Source organism: Camelina sativa, chromosome 9 (genome assembly GCF_000633955.1).
Source record: "Camelina sativa cultivar DH55 chromosome 9, Cs, whole genome shotgun sequence".
In the NCBI taxonomy this organism is placed as follows: domain Eukaryota; kingdom Viridiplantae; phylum Streptophyta; class Magnoliopsida; order Brassicales; family Brassicaceae; genus Camelina; species Camelina sativa.
The window spans coordinates 22,855,022-22,869,117 of record NC_025693.1 but is presented as its reverse complement, the minus strand read 5'-3'; the positions used below and the strand labels follow the sequence as shown (position 1 = coordinate 22,869,117).

The window sequence follows — 14,096 nt, the reverse complement described above, 5'->3', positions numbered from 1 at the left end:
TTTTTTTTTTTTTTTTTTTTTTTTTTTTTTTTTTTTTTTTTTTTTTTTTTTTTTTTTTTTTTTTTTTTTTTTTTTTTTCTCTCTTTAACTTCTTTCTCTTTAATAAATCATCATCATTCACATGACGCAATATGCAACAAATCTCTTCTCTCTCTCTCTATCTCTCTTCTCGCGGCCGCCATATATGCATAAACACAACACAATGCATGATTGTTGTGTCAGGAGAGAGAAGGTTCTTTCTCTCCCTCTTTCTCTCTCTCTCTCTCTCTCTCTTTAGCTTTTGGGGATCTATATAACAGACAGTGTCTCACTTTGTTCTCTTTGTCCCTCTACCTTCCACACTTACACACAACGTAGCGTCTCTCTCTCTCTCTCCTTCTTCTTCGTTAACTCTGCTTCTAAACACTCCTTCCCAAAAGGTATAACCTTTTCTTTTTCCTTCTCCTCTCTCTTACTCGTAGTTTGTTTCTAGAAGCTTTACGTGAGTTCTCACACCCAAAACTCGTGTACCACAAGTTGGGTTCTTATCAAAATCCTCTGTTTGTTTCGTTCTCGTGCTTTACTATTGCTTTTGTGTTCATACATTAAGATAATAGCTGTATATGTAGTAACGTCACACGTAAAACTAACGTGAAGACAAACTCATTATTTTCTTTTTTATAGCAAAACTTTTTTTATCTTTTAATTTTTTCCTCAATGATGGAAAGTTTTAATCTTTATCCTTTCCTTTGAGATAGAGGCAACCGAAAGAAAAAAAAAATTGTTTGATTTTTTTTCTCTTATATAAATTAGTTTGTATCTCTACGATCATCATCTTTGTTTTGTTGCTTACTCTGTTTTTTTCTCGCGTTTCAAATATAATCATTACTCTTCTCTGTCCATAGAGGTTAAAAACATTTATAATTACTGCATATCATCATGATTACTTTGTTTTTATTTTTATCTCTTTACTTCAATTATTTTTTTCTTTCGTAGCTTTATCTTTTTTATCCTCCATACAAATTTATAATCATGTTCTTCTATCTTTGATCATTGAATTCATAAAAAGAAGGAATAGAAAAGAAAAAATTCACATTATTAGGATGAAAACGAAATAAATGCGACAAATAATTTTCTCCTAATGTAATTCACATCCGACGTGTGAAGCTGCACGACCCATGTGTGTTGTAATGATTTAACATGAACAATCATCATAACACAAGCTTTGGTTTTATTGATTATATCATTACTCTCTTTTTCTCTTTTGTTTTATTTCTTTCAAATTTTCATGATAATTGTGTTTTGTTTTTTCTTGTAGCAAGAAAGCAAAAAAAATGGAGAGGCTAAACTCGAAGCTGTATGTAGAAAACTGTTACATAATGAAAGAGAACGAGAGGCTAAGGAAGAAAGCTGAGCTTCTAAACCAAGAGAATCAACAGCTTTTGTTTCAGCTCAAACAGAAACTCTCCAAAACTAAGAACCCTAATGGATCAAACAATGACAACAAATCAAGCTCTGCTTCTGGACAATCTTGATTTCAAATCAAGAAGACGTTAGAGCAAAAAGATCTGGAATCCGTAGGAACAAAAAAAGAAGACCCAGCCTTTTTTTTTTTTTGGTTTTATTTTATTTTGTTTGGTGTAATGTAGGAAGATAACTAGTATCCAGTAGTACTGTAGTAGTAGTTATTATGAAAGGAAAGATTCTGTTTTATTACAAGAAGACAGTGTCTCTCTGTTAGTCTTCTCAGTCATATTTTTTACTTTTGTTTCTATTTTCTATGTTAATTAAAGATCTTATTGTGTGGGGTTTGGGACTTTAGGATATGGTTGATTCTTGGACTAACATTTGTACCATTTGCTCTCTATTTTATCAAATATTGTCAAGTCCATATCAATCAGTTATATGTATTGGGGACAAGTTATTCAATTTTTGTATAGTCTTGAACCTAGAAAAAGCATTCAATATTCAGTAAGATAGAATAAATCTTAACTATATCATTACACAAAAAAAAAAAAAAATTTGACCATTCTCTCTAAAATAGTTGAATTGATACAAATTCAGCAAACACTACTGTACTGTACTTATGTATATTAATTAGGATTACGTAATTTTCAATAATAGTATAATGTAGACACTACAGTGTGTTGTAGCAAGTTCAAGTCACGTGATGAAAGTTTTATCCTAACATCCTAAATTGAAATGATTTAATTATGATGCCATGTGCACCTGAACATTTTTAATTATTATGGCTCAAATAAGTTGTTGATAATATCATACTATTGGTAACATATCTATACATAAATCTTTTATCTCCAACAACAATAATACTGAGTAAGTATCAAACTAGTATAGCTCTAAGCAGTTGAGCTAAACTTGTTAATGCCCAGTTTTATGTTTATTTATTTAGGTTCAAAACTAAAAATATAGAACAAAACCTAGTCATCTAGAATTTTACACATATCAGGTTTAATATGTAAAAAACTAATTTAAAACTAGTTTTACTATTAGAGAAAGAAAAGAAAAAGAGAGCACAAGGTGAAAGGTGTCATGAGATTCAAGCGGCTCTGTGCAGCAGAGAGATGAGACAAGAGGCTTTTCATTCGGATTCTATGTGACGTCATCACCCTCCCTACTAATTTTATTAGTCAAAGGACTATTCATTTTTGTTTGAAAAAAACTTAATACTACGAGTTCTGATCTTATTTGACTTCTGTTTTTTCTACTCCTACTCCCTTAAACATCAAGTCACAGCGTTTCACATCTTCAATAATATATCAGATTATATATATATATATATATATTTTTTGTATTTTGCATTTCATTTGACATCTTAGTATTTCGATTTTGGACTAGCATAATTGGTTTCATAAACTTTTTATATTGGCTTTGATTAAATTATTGACATACCAATTTGGAGTGTATCCTTGATGTTTGAGTCTAGATTTCACCATCAGTTTATTAAATCTAAGACATTTTATTTTAATGGCAAAATTGGTTTATGTGTATAAAATCACAATACTAGCTACTAATGTTTGGTATGTTCTTCAAGATGTGTTAGAGAAAATGTAACAAGAAAGATGTCGCATCGAACTCAAGTGTTTGAGTGAAAATTAAAAAATCGAGGCCAAGAAGAACCATCATGATACCATTGGCTGAAATGAATTCGAATCATCATCATCATAAATCATAGGAACAAGGCAAAACTCGAAGTCAACTTTGAAATCTTAATTTTAGAGATGTCCGTTTTATGATTACTCCAAATCTCTTTGGAAGACCATGCAAGGAAGGCATCATCATCTGACGTCAGAATTAATTATGGACCTCTGGTTTTTTCAATTTCTACAATCATTATTATATGGTTCTCACTATGTTATTTTAGTATGAACTGAGAGAGACCTATAAGGTAATGATATCGGACAATAATGTTATAGGCTTAGAGTTACGATGACGATGTACAATACTACAATATCTTTGACCCTCAACAAATGCAATTATATTTTTGCATGTGTTCTTCTCTAACTTTGCTCTTGGGAGTAAAACTACAACTCTGAAGACAACACAAATAAAAACAAAAGCAGAACAAAACTACACCATACTTTGAATATTAGAGAAGAAATTATTACTTTGATATTTTTGCATGTGTTCCTCTCTAACCTTGCTCTTCGGAGTAAAACAACAACTCTGAAGACAACACAAATAAAAACAAAAAACAGAACAAAACTACACAATACTTTAAAGATTAGAGAATAAATTATTACTACTTTGATTTCTTTTGTTGTTGGCAAGTGGCAACTTTGAATACATTTATACGCTAAAATGGCAACTTTGAATACATGTATATGAGCATTGATTATACAAACTCTCTAAAATGACTCAAAACTAAAATGGTGTTTGAAAATAAAATAAAAATCGCCGTTGCCGGGGATCGAACCCGGGTCACCCGCGTGACAGGCGGGAATACTTACCACTATACTACAACGACCTTGTTGCTAGCATAATCAGATAATTAATTAAATCGTAATCTTAATTAATCAGTAGTTATAGCAATATACATGGGTTATTCACTTATTGTGACAAGCCATTAGTTAATGGGCTATAACAAAGCCTTTAAGGCCCAAATTACTAGTAACTTGGATAGTTTCGTCGGATCCGATTAATTTCAATTTCTCCGACCGATTCGATTGAGAAAAAACAGTTAACATTCGAATTCGAGATCTGAAATTTTGGGAAAGGACGATGACAAAGGAGTTCGCAATTCCACCGGTTGATTTCTCCGGCGGATCTACGGCCGGAGCTAATTTCCAACAACGCCGAGCTCCCGCACCTCCTTTCCAACCACGACGTCCTTCCTCCGTTTCATCTTCAATCCCATTCATGTCATTTGACGCCGCATCCGCCGCCGCGTCAGCGCCTGCTGGACCATTCGGTGGAACGATCGCTTCTTCTTCATCTTTCGGTGGAGGAGGCGGTTACGCTTCGTTCGAAGATGAGGAGCCTCTACTCGACGAACTCGGTATTCATCCAGATCAAATCTGGAAGAAGACTAGATCGATTCTTAACCCTTTCCGGGTTAATAAGACTGTTCATAAAGATTCAGATCTCTCTGGTCCGATCTTCTTGTACCTTGCGCTTTGCCTATTTCAATTGCTAGCTGGGAAGATTCAGTTTGGTGTTATACTTGGTTGGGTTGTTGTTTCTTCTATCTTCTTGTACATTGTCTTCAATATGCTTGCTGGTAGAAATGGGAATCTTAATCTTCATACTTGTACGAGCTTAGTTGGTTACTCTCTGCTTCCCGTTGTGATGTTGTCTGCGGTGTCGTTGTTCGTGCCACAAGGTGCAGGTCCGGTTAGGTTTGTGATCGCTGCGGCGTTTGTGTTGTGGGCTACTAGGGCTTGCTCTAATCTGGTGGTTTCTCTTGCTGATGGAGGAGAAGAGCACCGTGGTTTGATTTCTTACGCCTGTTTCTTGATCTATACTTTGTTTTCGCTTCTTGTTATCTTTTGATTCGTTGTTTTCGGAATATTGATAGATTTGTTCATCTTTCCGGTGCCATTACGGAGTAGCTTATTAATGTTGAAATCTTATAAGTGTTTGTGGTGAAATAGCTTGAGACATTGTAAAGGTTTTTTTTTATAACTATAGAGGAAGTTAATGTTGAAATCTCGGATCTGTTCATCCTTTTGTGGTTCTCTTTGACAGCTTCTTGCCATGAATGAATTGTTCTTTTGAATTGGATATGGTGATGCTAAGAATGAGCATACATGTGTTAAACTAATGTAGTTTTAGTGTAGATCTTCCGAAGAGTGTATAAAGCTTCTGGTTTGATAAAGGCCATTTGGGTTTAGAGAAGAAAGTCAGATTGTCTTTCATTATACATTTAGCACTTAGGTTGCTTCAACTACGGTGATATAACACAAGTGAAAGGGAAGTGTGAGTAGTTTGGTTTGACATAGTTCTATAGGTGAGAGAAACTATTAGAGATCAACTTTTCATCATCAGCGCAATTTCTAGAGCAATTGGAGAAAGATAAGTGTTGGCTCGAATGTTAAGGTTTCAGGGTGTGAAGTATGGAGGTGAAATTTGGCATGCTACAGGAAAAGGATGTAATTAGAGAGCTTTGGCTGAACTCCTTAGATTGTTTCAACATAAATTTTAAAGTTGTTGAGAACACAACAGTAATGAGTTCTGATTTGACTCGAATCGAACTTAATTACGGTAAACATAAAGAAATATGCAGAGGTTTAACAACAATCGAATGTGTCTGTCAACATTACTTTTATTTAGTCATGCAAAAATCTTTATTAAGGCCGGAAAGATAAAATGGGCTTTAAGAGAGAATTCTAGATCCATATCTCTTAAACCTTGCTTTTTAACATTTGTCTTCATCCTCACGGTCACGGGGGTCGGCCAACGTTTTCCTCACTTGCCAACTGAACCAGATGGAATTTGTGGATTACTGAAACAGATTAGGAGCAAAATCAATTGACGTAAAAAACTAAAACAAAAAATCAAAATTCGTAATCCCATTTATGTGATTGAGAAAGAAGATTCCAAGCCAAGAAAACACCAAAAACCCTCCCATTGTAGTTTCCAACTTTTTCTTCTTTGTAAGCTCTCCAAATTCAGATTTTGAAAGTTCTTATGCTGCTGCTGCTACTACTACTCGAAGGTTCCCTTTCTCTCTTTTACATTGTTACATGTGCATTTTTTTTTTAATTTTTCCCTGGTGGATTTGGTGTTGCCAAATCACCGAAATGTCTTAGCCTTTTTGTATTCGTGTACTGTCTTACAATTTTCTGGAATTCTCCCATCTTCAATTTCGTGATTTTGTGATACCACTACGCGAAAATTGTTATCTTTCTGATTCAAAATGGATGCTTTTAAAAATTGAAGCGTTGATGCTACTGATTTCACTTTTGAACTCGATGAAAAGGTTGTGAATGACCGAATCGTTTCATTGATCTTTGTAATCGCTTACTCTCTAATTGTTCATTGATAAGTATCTTAGCCTCCATAAACGTGATCCAGATGCAACTGGGTTCCGATTACAGTAGTGTAGGATGCGAATACCACTTAACTTTAATGACTTAAATGTTGACTTTTTGTCTCTTGAACAGGTCTGTGTTTAGCATAAACCGGCCGTTCTATTGGAGTTTTAGACAAAAAAGATTGGTTGGTTCTGTGGTCTCAACATGGCAGCTTATGTTTCTCCCTGCTTGACTCCTCCGAATTCTCGGGTTCTCACTGTTCTTAGAAAAAGTGTATTACCGGATACTCATCTAGGCACCAGGGGAGCTGGTTGCTTAAGAATGACTGAAGGTAAGAGAAACCGTGTTGTTGTTGCTGCTGCTGCTCATAAATCAGAGTCTTTTTCAATCAGGAACTCTTTGAATTCTCATAGTCCTAGCCATTTCCAAAGCCAAGACTCTTTCTTGAACCTCCACCCTGAGATATCAATGCTCAATCCAAGAAAAGAAGCTACTACCAGTGGACCCATTACTGAGGATTCTGATGAGTTATCTCCTCCAAACACTTACAATGAGGCACGGATTAAAGTTATAGGCGTTGGAGGTGGTGGTTCAAACGCTGTGAATCGTATGATTGAGAGTGAGATGGTTGGCGTTGAGTTTTGGATTGTGAATACTGATATTCAAGCGATGAGAATGTCTCCTGTTTTCCCAGACAATAGGTTACAGATTGGGAAAGAGTTGACTAGGGGTTTAGGTGCTGGTGGGAATCCAGAGATTGGAATGAATGCTGCCACTGAAAGCAAAACAGCTATTGAAGAAGCTCTTTATGGTTCGGATATGGTTTTTGTCACTGTATGTCTATCACTTTTACTTTTTTTTCTTAGTTATAGTAGAACTGTAAGATCAGATCTTTAAGTTCACTGCTTGAGGTTTAGCTAGCTAATTTTTTTTTGTTATTTTGATAGGCTGGAATGGGTGGTGGAACTGGCACGGGCGGGGCTCCTATAATTGCAGGGGTTGCAAAAGCTATGGGTATCTTGACGGTTGGTATTGTCACTACGCCTTTCTCTTTTGAGGGACGGAGAAGAGCAGTCCAGGCTCAGGAAGGGATTGCAGCTCTCAGAGAGAATGTTGACACTCTCATTGTTATTCCAAACGACAAGTTACTCGCAGCAGTTTCTCAGTCTACTCCAGTTACAGAAGCATTTAATCTGGCAGATGATATACTTCGTCAAGGAGTCCGTGGAATATCGGATATCATTACGGTATGGCTTTTTTAAAGTATCTGTTCCCTTTGGCATCCTTGTTTGTATAAAATGTCTAACAGCTGACATTGCATTGCAGATTCCTGGATTGGTCAATGTGGATTTTGCTGATGTGAGGGCTATAATGGCAAATGCAGGTTCTTCATTGATGGGAATAGGAACTGCAACTGGTAAGAGTAGAGTGGTCTTTAGAATTGAAGCTCTATTTGCTGCAGCCTGCAGGGTTACTTAGTAACAAAGGGCAATTTTGGTTAGAAGGCAGGTTAAAGAACCTCATGACTAGTATAGGTGACGCTATATCCATATGTACTATAAATGTAGCTGAGTAGATTAATTGGACTACAGATTTGGTATGCTTTTACCGTGACAAAGGAACCAGTCTAATAATGTTTGGTATACTGAAAATTACCTAATGACAGTCCACACCGTATGTGCATTGTGATATATTCAGGGAAATCCTAAAACTTGAACTATTTCGGTGCAATGTTTTGGTTGCATCATCATGTTCACTCTTTCATGCTAAACTGTTATTCGAGCAGGAAAGACACGAGCAAGAGATGCTGCATTAAACGCGATACAATCACCTTTGTTAGATATTGGCATTGAAAGAGCCACTGGAATTGTTTGGAACATAACCGGTGGAAGTGACTTAACACTGTTTGAGGTTCTTTCTCCCTCTCTACGTTTTTAGTCTATTTCTTGTCCTAGACTGGTTATTTATAATACTGTGATGATTATTTTGAATCTTGGGGAAACGATTTGCAGGTAAATGCTGCTACAGAAGTGATTTACGACCTCGTTGATCCAACAGCCAACCTTATATTTGGTGCCGTGGTCGATCCATCCTATAGTGGTCAAGTAAGTATTCTTTTTTCTTGGATTTTGATCTAACTTATAACCTTTGAGATACCAAACTTTTTCTTGATGTCAGATAAGTATTACTCTAATAGCAACCGGCTTCAAACGCCAAGAAGAAGGGGAAGGGAGGCCACTTCAGGTATTCACTTGTCTTCCTCTTGACACACAAGTCACAACGTACTTGATTCTTACATCAAAATCTTACAAGAATTCGATGGTGATGTTTCTTAACTCTGAAATTACAGAAGACACAAGCGGATGCATCAATGGGAGTAACAAGACGTCCTTCATCTTTCGCTGAAGGTAGTTCCATAGAGATCCCAGAGTTCTTGAAAAAGAAAGGTCGCTCTCGCTATCCTCGCCTCTAGACCCACTTTTGATCACTTTATACGAATGTGGGTTAGTAAGTTGCCTGTCTGGTGATTCTTTAATAGGTGTTAGAAATGTTTTTATTGTTGATTATATAAAAATAACAATAATGTGTACTATATCTCAGTCTCTGTCACACTTGTTTCAAGAGTTTAACCTTGTAGTATATTTGCAATTGGATAAATGGATAAAAGTTTCAAATGTCTACTTTGCTTTGTACATAATCCATCATATTTCATGACCCCTTTGATGTGTTTTTTCTTTCTTTTCCTCATTTTGATCTTCCATGTGTATGTATTTATGAATGTTTGATTCACATAAACAGAGAAATTAAAGAGAAAACCATATTATATCAAACAAGAATACTCGTGCAAAAGTCAAATATGATAATCCAAGCAAATACAGATTTATAGTGGTAGAGGATGGTGAGAACAAACACCCATTTTACATGGAGCACTTTAAGTAATAGAGTAGAGTAGAGGAGAGGAGTAAGGTAAAAACGGTGTAAAAAAAAAAGAAAACAAAGAAAAAGAGGAAGGTAAAAATGGAGCTAGAATTGCTGAATCTTAGCAAACCATAGTGAAAGGTAAGTGTCTTGCGAGTGGAAGGCTGGTGTCGATGAGGGGGTTGAACGTGACTATGATATTTCATATTAATCGCGAACCTACACGAGAGGAGGTCTTCTTGGAACTCTTTTACAAGCCCATTTATATATCCCTGTAAGCGCAGCATGACGCCTTGCCAGAGGAGCAGCTCCACATGGTATGGAGGGCTTTGCGCCCATTCGTTCCTCACCTTTTAACACACATATATAAGACAACAAGTTATAATTTAAATAGATATTTTCTTTCAATTAGTAGTAATTAGTAGATAGATTACTCAAAATTTTAATGGGACAAGAGAAATTATCGAGAAACGAGAAGAGACTGACCTAGGTGACGGAATCGAGCCTCTGTGACAGAAACCTGAAAAGATAGACATAGAAATATATGAAGTAGAGTTAGAAGAAGAAAAGCTAGTGTTATTTTCTTCATTGTCATTTGTATTCCTCACTCACTTGTCGACTTACACATGTATATATAGAGAGAGTTTAGGAAGCAAACAAAATCAAACGTATGGTGGATATTTAAGTCTTTGAAGTGTCAAACTACGTCAACTTGTTATCTTCTATAGGAAACGACGCGGTTTTGTAGAAAAAAAAGAGAGTAGGTTATAAACACTTTACTAAAGTTCCATTTTATGAACCTTGCTGTGTAATTTCGGATCGATGCAAAGACTTTTGGAGGTTCCAGTCTTCCAGATATTTTGTAGGTTATAAACTTTATACTATACATGTGACTACTCAATACTAACTTCATGAACCTTTAAGGGGACAAGGCCAAAAGGAGCTTGCAAGTTGCAAGGATGTATTTGTGTTTTTTTTTTCCTTAGCGCTATGTTTTTTACTTTTATTTTAAAACCTTTGCCCTTATTTGTTGTGTTACCTTTGTAAATAATTATTTTTGTTGACTAATAAATTTAAAATTTCAACTAAAAGTCTACCATATGTTTTTGTACAGACATACTCCAGTGTCTCAGTCTGTGTCACACTTGTAATAACTGCAATTGGATAAAATGGATATTAAGTTCTTGTACATACTCTGTATATTTCATGAGCCCTTTGAATGTCGTTTTAGTTGCTCTCCAAGTATATGTTAATTCACTTCTGGGAATGTATGTAATTATTATGTATGAATTGAACTAGATTCCAGGTTTGAGTACTAAACCCACAGTGCAAGAGCATGTGGTATTTAGTATTCTAGTTTCAGGTTGGTTGTACTTGTTGCAGCTACAACAACACGGTTGGGTACATCAGCTATGTAATATCTTCTGAATTAAATAAAAAAAGACTTCACTAAAAATTCCAATATTATGAACCTATCTGAAAAATTACGGATGCAAGACTTTTGGCGAGAGGTTCGCATATATTGTAGGTAAAAAGTCTTTAAAAGCATACTCGTTTTGACACACAACATACTCGTTTCTTACAGCAAATGTTACAAGTACTATTTGATCTTTCATATATCTAAACTCTATATGAAATTACGTCCTTTTTGAAGTCCTTGCTAAGCAGGAAACAAGACGTCCTTCTTCATCTTTCCCTAAAGGCAGTTGAATAAAGATCCCACAGTTCTTGAAGAAGAAAGGCCGCTCTCGCTATCCTCGCCTCTAGAATTGATAACCTCCTTTTAGATTGGTGTGGGTAAGTAAATTGCCTTGGTGGTTATTTAATAGACTAATAGGTGTTACGAATAGTTCTATAATTAATAATAAGATATCAGTCTCTGTTACATTTGTTTCAAGAGTTTGCCTTCTAGTGATTCCAATTGGATAAATATATAGATAGAAAGGTTACAAACCCTTTGATTTTCATTTTGGTTACATATTGTCTTTATTTTTATTTTTTTTGAATTTAATGTTAAATTATATTCAAAAGAAAATAAACTTGTTTACATAGTTAAATGCAAAACTGTTTTGACTGAAAAACAAAAATATCTCATCTTGAAAGTAATCTGGCTGCAAACCAAACTTGAATTCGACAGTCATCCCCCTCCCTCATGGTGCTCATGCGATTTTGGACATTCTTGTCGACATACTTGACCAGCTTTTCCATAGTTGACAGCGGTTCTCCATGACGCATGTTGTTGCGTTCTTGCCAGAGTGAGTGTACGGTGTTTTGAAAGGCGTATCCCAAGAGAAACCTGCGCGTTGCGTCTAGTGCATCCCCCGAGAGTAGAGCCAGAACATCTCGCCAGTTTTCCGTATAGTTGTTGTGCAACAGCCCTTTCACCAGCTGCTCCCACACCTGCTGTGAGAAGGGACATTGAAAAAATAAATGCTCACGAGTCTCCATGGAATGGTTACAGAAGATACAGCTTGGATCAGCATTTGTGTTCCATAGGATCATCCTGTCCCCTGTTGCCAATTTGTTTTTTGTCAACAGCCATGTAATAAAAGCGTACTTAGGGGTGGCATTGGCGAACCAGATAGCTTTGTGGCCCATCATTGTTGGACGTGCTATACGAATGTTTGACCAGGTGTGCTTTGTGCTGAAATCTTTTAGATAGTTATCGTTCCTCCCCTTCCATAAAGCCACATCGTCCTCTCGTGAGCGAGTGGAGACAAGTTTCGTAATCTCCTCTTCAATGGATATGAAGAGAGGATGTCGATGTCGTCTCCTTCTTGTCTTATTCATGACGTCCGCTAGAGTGCTTGACTCCGGTATACCAAGAGCTATAGGTCCTCTTTCACCGATTAAGTCCAACAAACAGCCCAAAGGAGACCAATTATCGAACCAAAAAGATGTTGATTCACCATTTTTAACAACAATCCGATGGAATGGTTTTGCTATCTCCCGATATTTCAAGATCTTCCTCCAAATCCATGATCCCTTGTTGGTGTTGTCTTTCTCTGCCCATATAGTGCCATTACGGAAAAGATATCTCTTCACCCAATCCACCCAAAGAGAACCTTTAGCAGATAGAAGTCTCCAGATTAGTTTCAAAACACTCACTTTATAAGCTTCCTCAAGCGACCGTAAGCCTAAGCCCCCTTCACTCGTCGGTAAGCAGACCTCTGTCCAGGCGACCTTTGTTTTCTTTGCGTTTAAAGATGGCCCTGACCACAAAAACGCAGAGCAGAGCTTATCTATCTCATGGATACAAGTTTTCGGAAGCCTAAAAGCGGCTATCCAAAAGTTGGTGATGCTGAAAATTACTGAGCGAAGGAGTTGCAGTCTGCCAGCAAAGGAGAGCATCCTTGCTGTCCACGAGCCAATTTTCAGTTGAATCTTCTCCAGTAGAGGTGAGTAATCCGCAGAGGACATTCGCTTTGGAAGTAGAGGCAAACCGAGATATCTCACCGGTAAAGTACCAGTTGCAAAAGGGAATTGTTGAAGAATAGCCTGTCGTTGATCTACTGGTATCCCTGCCATGAATATAGTTGATTTTTCGAGACTGATATGGAGGCCTGAGTGCACAGCGAAGTCATCAAAAACTCCCAAAGCACCTGTGATTGATGTCTTGTCTCTCTCTACAAAGACCATCAAATCGTCTGCAAAGCATAAATGAGTGAGCTTTAGTTGGTGACATCTTGGGTGAAAACCAAATTCTCTGTTTCGAGCCGCCATGTCGAGTTTTCTTGAAAGGACATTCATACAAATAACGAAGAGGTATGGACTGAGGGAGCAGCCTTGCCGGAGGCCACGTAAGCTTCCAAAGTAACCCGCCAGTTCACCATTCACTTGTACAGAAAATGATGCAGTCGTAATACAAGTTTGAATCCATTGCACGTATTGTTCAAGAAAACCAAGTGCTCTCAAAGTAGTGAGAAGGAAACTCCATTGAACTGAGTTGAAAGCTTTTGAGATGTCAATCTGCATTGCACACCGAGGAGTAACGGTTTCCTTGTGGTAGTCTTTAACTAGTTCTGTGGCGAGAAGAACATTTTCCATTAGCAATCTGTCTTTGACAAAGGCTGATTGATTGGGGGAGATGAGCTTTGGAAGAACAATCTTGAGCCGGTTAGCTAGTATCTTCGAGATCACCTTATACAAAACATTGCAGCAGGAAATTGGGCGGTAGTCTTTCATCACCCTAACCTTCTTCTTCTTAGGGATCAGGGCTAAGATGGTTGAATTTACTCATTTCGGCAGAAAGCCGGTTCTGAAAAACGATTGTACGGCCACCAGAAAATCATTACCCACAATAGACCATGATTTCTTGTAGAATTCAGTGTTGTAACCATCCGGACCCGGAGACTTATTGTTTGGCATCGCAAAAAGAACACGACGAACCTCCTCCTTCGTAACCTCATGGATAAGCAAGTTTTTATCGCTGTCAGTACACTTGTGCTCTAAAATGTTTTCCAGCTCCTCACGTGACCAGCAAACATAGTCCGCAGGGATTTGTGTGAGGAAATCGTTGAAATATCTCTCTGCCTTGCTTTTGATTTGGTCTTGAGTAGAGACAATGGTCCCATCATCACACTGTATTTCCTTGATATTGTTTTGGAACTCCCTCATGGTAGCTGAAGCATGAAAAACTCTATTGTTTTGGTCACCAACCTTAAGCCAATGAAGTTTTGCCTTCTGCTTCAAATAGCTTTCCTC

At 37.0% G+C, this 14,096-nt stretch overlaps 3 protein-coding genes, 1 long non-coding RNA gene and 1 other non-coding gene across 8 annotated transcripts; 3 read left to right on the top strand and 2 right to left on the bottom strand.

Moving 5' to 3' along the window:
- Positions 129–1,908, top strand: LOC104711828 (protein LITTLE ZIPPER 3-like). Of its 3 annotated transcripts, none has more exons than XR_755394.2 (2): positions 129–419; positions 1,298–1,908. XR_755394.2 is itself a non-coding variant. In XM_019230150.1 (2 exons), exons 1-2 carry the CDS (start codon positions 207–209, stop codon positions 1,512–1,514), a joined length of 243 nt encoding a protein of 80 aa, XP_019085695.1. In that variant the 5' UTR covers positions 133–206; the 3' UTR covers positions 1,515–1,908. The 3 variants fall into 3 exon arrangements, 1 of the variants encoding a protein (XP_019085695.1); XM_019230150.1 differs by having other exon boundaries at positions 133–232; XR_002033434.1 differs by lacking the exon at positions 129–419 and adding an exon at positions 429–886 and having other exon boundaries at positions 1,298–1,544.
- Positions 3,893–3,964, bottom strand: TRNAD-GUC. Its single transcript has one exon. It is a non-coding gene; the product is annotated as a tRNA-Asp (tRNA).
- Positions 4,155–5,147, top strand: LOC104711827 (protein YIPF5 homolog). Its single transcript, XM_010428596.2, has one exon. The coding sequence runs from the start codon at positions 4,219–4,221 to the stop codon at positions 4,987–4,989; it is 771 nt and encodes a 256-aa protein (XP_010426898.1). The 5' UTR covers positions 4,155–4,218; the 3' UTR covers positions 4,990–5,147.
- On the top strand, positions 5,887–9,154 carry LOC104711826 (cell division protein FtsZ homolog 2-2, chloroplastic). 2 transcript variants are annotated; one of them, XM_010428595.1, is made up of 8 exons: positions 5,887–6,154; positions 6,603–7,307; positions 7,421–7,720; positions 7,800–7,890; positions 8,260–8,384; positions 8,486–8,578; positions 8,652–8,717; positions 8,827–9,154. In XM_010428595.1, exons 2-8 carry the CDS (start codon positions 6,678–6,680, stop codon positions 8,944–8,946), a joined length of 1,425 nt encoding a protein of 474 aa, XP_010426897.1. In that variant the 5' UTR covers positions 5,887–6,154; positions 6,603–6,677; the 3' UTR covers positions 8,947–9,154. The 2 variants fall into 2 exon arrangements, with proteins under 2 accessions (XP_010426897.1, XP_010426896.1); XM_010428594.1 differs by having other exon boundaries at positions 5,888–6,154; positions 8,824–9,154.
- Positions 9,278–10,016, bottom strand: LOC104711825. The gene is made up of 2 exons (XR_755393.1): positions 9,879–10,016; positions 9,278–9,742 (listed from the first exon to the last, which is right to left on the bottom strand). It is a non-coding gene; the product is annotated as an uncharacterized LOC104711825 (long non-coding RNA).